The 5,416-nt window shown below is 46.4% G+C and overlaps 3 protein-coding genes across 3 annotated transcripts in view; all 3 read left to right on the forward strand.

Annotated features, from left to right (window-relative positions):
* Nucleotides 1-314, forward strand: part of T265_10703 (hypothetical protein) — a gene marked incomplete at both ends in the record, with an annotated part of 5,315 nt that extends 5,001 nt beyond the window's left edge. Inside the window, one exon of the mRNA XM_009177159.1 lies at nucleotides 99-314. Coding sequence (XP_009175423.1) covers nucleotides 99-314 — 216 coding nt within the window. The remainder of the gene's footprint in view (nucleotides 1-98) is intronic.
* The window catches only part of T265_10702 (hypothetical protein), a gene marked incomplete at both ends in the record, with an annotated part of 7,273 nt that extends 4,549 nt beyond the window's left edge, over nucleotides 1-2,724 (forward strand). Inside the window, 4 exons of the mRNA XM_009177160.1 lie at nucleotides 158-310; nucleotides 1,816-1,876; nucleotides 2,433-2,566; nucleotides 2,634-2,724. Of these exons, the coding sequence (XP_009175424.1) occupies nucleotides 158-310; nucleotides 1,816-1,876; nucleotides 2,433-2,566; nucleotides 2,634-2,724 (439 nt within the window). The remainder of the gene's footprint in view (nucleotides 1-157; nucleotides 311-1,815; nucleotides 1,877-2,432; nucleotides 2,567-2,633) is intronic.
* Nucleotides 2,467-4,831, forward strand: T265_10704 (hypothetical protein; the record flags this gene model as incomplete). Its single annotated transcript, XM_009177161.1, has 3 exons — nucleotides 2,467-2,566; nucleotides 2,634-2,794; nucleotides 4,733-4,831. The coding sequence occupies 3 exons, from the start codon at nucleotides 2,467-2,469 to the stop codon at nucleotides 4,829-4,831; spliced, it is 360 nt and encodes a 119-aa protein (XP_009175425.1).
* Between the last annotated feature and the right edge of the window lie 585 nt (nucleotides 4,832-5,416).

Genomic DNA, 5,416 nt, shown 5'->3' on the forward strand with positions numbered 1-5,416 from the left:
TACTACAGTTGATCGTCCCACACCAATGCAGATGCTACACTGGCTTTAGTTGATCCCTTTCTAAGTAGATCACGATATGAGATGGCCCAAGTGGTTAGAGCGCCAATTTACCGACCGGAAGGTCCGTAGTTCAAACCTCTCGACTTCCCGTGTCTAGGCTTAGGCAAGCTGGCAGTATCCCAGCCCTCGTGCTTTATTCGAGTGGCATGGCAGTTAGGCACCGAAAGGGCGCTACAGCTGAACGATACATACTCAGACCATCCTTGCTTGACAGCCTCACATTCCGCAGCAGTCATGTGTTGTCCGTCCTGTAATTGAGGCAGAACAAACCTTGTACATTTGTCTGCTATGGGGTGGGGCGCTACAGCTGAACGATACATACTCAGACCAGTGTTCCTTGACAGCCTCACATTCCGCAGCAGTCATGTGTTGTCCGTCCTGTAATTGAGGCAGAACAAACCTTGTACATTTGTCTGTCAACTATGGGGTGGGCTGTACAATGCCGACTTCATCACAACTATGTTCACATGTCCAAGGTAATTATACACTGTCACCATCTGCGTCGGGCTGTGTGTCTGTCTCTCTGTTTGCTTGCACTGATATCCTTACGCTGTATGAATGGGTCAATTGCCTTTAGGCGAGCAACACTGAATTCACACGACAATGCCGGGACCTATTGTTTACTTTGTGTGTCTAAACCCTGGTACCTATCAGTGGACAAGAAAAACGTATTCACGGGGTTGATATTTGCTGACATGGGCATTCGATTCACAGCGATCATCTGAAAATACTGAGAATAGGGCGATTGGTAGATTGGAGCATTTCGTATTGTCTCGTCAACAGGTTCACAGGATTACGGATGGGACAGCTCAGCAGACCTGTTGTGCCACAATGTCCAAACAAGGACGAAAGTAGAAAGGTGAACAGCACATCACCTTGATTCGACACGAACAGACAATACACCGACCTAAATTCAAGTAGATTTTCAATACCGGAGCTCTGCTTACTTCTGAAGTCAGGTTTGTCATTACGGCGAACTCTAGCCACGACATGAACTGACAGATTGGCTGTTTGTCGTTTTTGAAGCCAAAAGTTAACAAACTGCACGTGACCCATTCGGCCATGCAAACAGGAAAGTATTCGAGTAAGGCCCATCAAGAGGGCTCTTCCTCAGTAACTTCTTCTTGAAGTGTAGCGGTTAGAATCTGACAGCAGATGGAAACTCAATGTTGACACTGATGCTTTACTGCCGTCTAGGAGCTAGAAGTTGTTACCATTATGAGTGAACACATGCGCTTGTTGAAGATGCAAGCACTTTTCGCTATTGTACCTCTGCACGAAGCCACCGACCTTGTATGTATGTACATTGGTCGAGGCGGAGAATTCTCGTCTTCCAATCCTGACAGAGTCGCGAAGAGCTGCCACTGTTGTACACTGAGAACGTTATTTTCGACTTGTTACGACTGGTATCCCACTTAGCCCAGGTTCGTAACAAAATAGAGACAAGCTCATGGATCTCTATGCTACACGTGTAGTAAAAGATGACAGCTTGTGTATACAATGTCAGCTTCCCAGTTCTCAGCTCTTTTTCCTCGCGCGTACTTTGGTCCCCAGCCTCCACCTCGTCCCGCTGTGATTACTACGACTGTTTCTTCACAATTGATCCATTCTCTTTGCATGCTTGATCATCGTATGCCATTTGGCCACATAATACGTGTCCCCTTCAACTGCCCTGTTGTGTATTGTGCTTCGTGAATTTACTAGTGCGTTAGTCTTTTAGGCCTTTTTTCCCTGCTGTCTTTATTCTTACCTCAGACAGTCTGGTGAGGAACTCAGAATATCCATCCTGACCATGCTTGATGGTTTCATGTACCTGGTGAACACCTAAGCCATCCCCGTCGCAACTGTTGTAATCACCACTATGTGTGTAATCATCGCTGTCTGAATGGTTCTGGGTGAAAAAGTAACACAATCGATGGGAAACCCGGTGTACACAGTTACGAGGAGGCTTGACAAAGATTAATTCGTGAAAAAATCCACAGTATCCGATGCATAAGGTCAGGTGAATCCATAATTGGTGTAGGTGATCAGCTTATTGTCACACTGAAAGAACACACAGAGACGCAAAAAAGGCGCTTGACTGCGCGTGTGGATGTGTGGTCGCACTGGATTTTTCCTGATAAAGGCGTGGTCTTAATCATCTAACGAAAATAAGGGGTGATACTTACCTGTCCCACGTCGTTTATCTCTGCAGTAGAGCCCCCCAGTTTGGGTGATTGAAACGGGTGATGGTGGCAATTTGATAGATGTGAGTTGAGATGGCCGGACAGGACTCAACTCACCAACGCTTATTGACACTGGCGGACATGGCTCAACCATGCAGTCAGTGGCGCTCGTGTATCGGGTATTTACCCAGTCTCACGTTCAAGTAGCCTGCCAATCGTGCCATCACCTCCAATATTGGATATGTTCCTCCCGTTTTCTGCGGACCGAATCTGTTGCAGCTGCGACCGATGTGCTCTTGGTACATGGTTTATAGGGGGAAAGATGACTTATTGGTTAGAACGTGAATTGACCGACCGGAAGGTCCGTGGTCCGAACCCGACCTCTGTCTCTTAACTTCTCCTGTCTAGGCTTGGACAACCTGGCAGTGTCGCAGTCCTCATGCTTTCTTCGGGTGACATGGCAGCTTCGCACCGAAAGGATGTTGCAGCTGGTTTATAACGAGTACTTGCTTCTGGATGTGCTGGATGACCTCGCGCTTGCTGACCGGTGCAAACAGGAAAGTATTCGAGTAAGGCCCATCAAGAGGGCTCTTCCTCAGTAACTTCTTCTTGAAGTGTAGCGGTTAGAATCTGACAGCAGATAGAAACGCTCTATGCTACACGTGTAGTAAAAGATGGCAGCTTGTGTATACAATGTCAGCTTCCCAGTTCTCAGCTCTTTTTCCTCGCGCGTACTTTGGTCCCCAGCCTCCACCTCATCCCGCTGTGATTACTACGACTGTTTCTTCACAACTGATCCATTCTCTTTGCATGTTTGATCATCGTATGCCATTTGGCCACATAATACGTGCCCCCTTCAACTGCCCTGTTGTGTATTGTGCTTCGTGAATTTACTAGTGCGTTAGTCTTTTAGGCCTTTTTTCCCTGCTGTCTTTATTCTTACCTCAGACAGTCTGGTGAGGAACTCAGAATATCCATCCTGACCATGCTTGATGGTTTCATGTACCTGGTGAACACCTAAGCCATCCCCGTCGCAACTGTTGTAATCACCACTATGTGTGTAATCATCGCTGTCTGAATGGTTCTGGGTGAAAAAGTAACACAATCGATGGGAAACCCGGTGTACACAGTTACGAGGAGGCTTGACAAAGATTAATTCGTGAAAAAATCCACAGTATCCGATGCATAAGGTCAGGTGAATCCATAATTGGTGTAGGTGATCAGCTTATTGTCACACTGAAAGAACACACAGAGACGCAAAAAAAGGCGCTTGACTGCGCGTGTGGATGTGTGGTCGCACTGGATTTTTCCTGATAAAGGCGTGGTCTTAATCATCTAACGAAAATAAGGGGTGATACTTACCTGTCCCACGTCGTTTATCTCTGCAGTAGAGCACTGGAAAAGCTCTAATGCGCAGCTACCTACCCCACCTCCCCAAACCATCGGTGAACGAAACTGGCAGCTACCACCGCTGTGCAACAAGTACGAGGTTCTTACCACTGATAATGATGATGGTGATTGGGAGAACCCATTGTGAGTGCCCATAATGAAGGGAAATCAACGGAAGCTCTTACTAATCACAAAAGATATGTAATCCCGCAGGCTCAAATCACTCGTTGGTACAATTCTTATTCTTATCGCTATTGTGAGCAATTGCCGAAAACTTGCTTCTTCATTGATGCGGTTTACCAAGAATTATCATTGTCTACTGACATTATGCCTCCAGCGATATCAGTAGTTTACCACCTTTCAAGTCACTTTGAGTTTGACAAACCGTACCGTAGTATCTTCAAGGGCAACTTCAATATGAATGTGCCCTCCCGTACGTTTTGGGTGACTTTCTGATATAAGCCTTCTCAAGGTACTGTTTTGCCAAGGGTTCTACGGAAAACTCTTTCTCTATAGAAACTTAGCAGAGTGAGTTGGTCCGAAAACTCTCCGGGATTAAAACGGACTCAAACGACTCAGATGTGAGGCATCCCAGTACGCCGTGACTGATAAATCAACTCTATATATCAAGCAAGACGTACACAGACTTCATTCGGGAACACGAGTGAAACTAGTTCATCAATGATTGCGCTTGATTTATCCAAGTTGGAAAAATTAATTAGCTGGTTTTTTAGAATGTGTACATTCTAGACACTGTCTCGGTTCCTATGCTTCGGTGAAACATCAACCTGCTTCGCTTGCTTTAACAAAGTTCCTGTTGAAGCCAGTTATTCGAATGGTGTTAACAGGTCACTTTTGTGATGCCCCTCCTCACGTCAGTTCGGTAAGAATGAGTAAACATGTTGGTTTAATACTAATGCTCTCTGTGTCTTCTTAAGATAACAAATCGATCGGTCCGTGTCACAGTCATCTAGTGCTGCCATTGTGCGTGTTCCTCCTCGGAGGTGGACGAGAACAACAGAGTTTTACACTAGCTTTTACGAGCCGAGTTGAATAGGTCGATTTCGGTGAAAACTGAACAGGGCTAATATGAAGTGGTTCATTTAAATTGTGTACAGAATCCGCCCAATAACGTGGTCGGACACCGAACGAGCACCTCCTTCACCGAAGGTCACGGTATCACTTTACGTGGGATGTGCATACCGAGTGTCAACTGACCAATCGTTCAGTTGTAACACCCTTTCGGTGCCTAGCTGCCATGCCACCCGAAGGAAGCACGAGGGCTGAGATACTGCCAGGTTGCCCAAGCCTAAACAGGGGAAGTCGAGAGGAGAGTTCGGGCTCGAACCACGGACCTTCCGGTTAGTAAATTCACGCTCGACCCACTTGAACCATCTCGCCCCCAACTTACTATTCACTCTTCAGTAGATCCCAAATGTGGAAACGTGCATCAGGTATCCAAAACAGTGCTCACACTTGCCGCTTAGGGTTCAGTAATCGGACCACAGTACGTCTAACATGGTGATCCACAGACAAGTTGGTAATCAGACTGCTTTTTTGCACACTGTTGACTAAGTGTCAAGGAGAATTTGCCGCATTCCTGAAATTCTGTCTCAAGATTCAAGTGCAGGAATTTGGTCTTCCGGAGACCATAGCTTGTCAATCACGCCTATGCGGACATGGCTCTCATTCCCGTGATTTTACTTCTTTGGTTGGTTGTACATACGTAAGCAGTCGTCCCTGCGTCCTGTGCAGTTTCGAGAGCCGAAAAGAGTAGCCACCTGTTTACTGAACAAGAACCA

Source organism: Opisthorchis viverrini, assembly GCF_000715545.1.
Source record: "Opisthorchis viverrini unplaced genomic scaffold opera_v5_396, whole genome shotgun sequence".
Lineage (NCBI taxonomy): Eukaryota > Metazoa > Platyhelminthes > Trematoda > Opisthorchiida > Opisthorchiidae > Opisthorchis > Opisthorchis viverrini.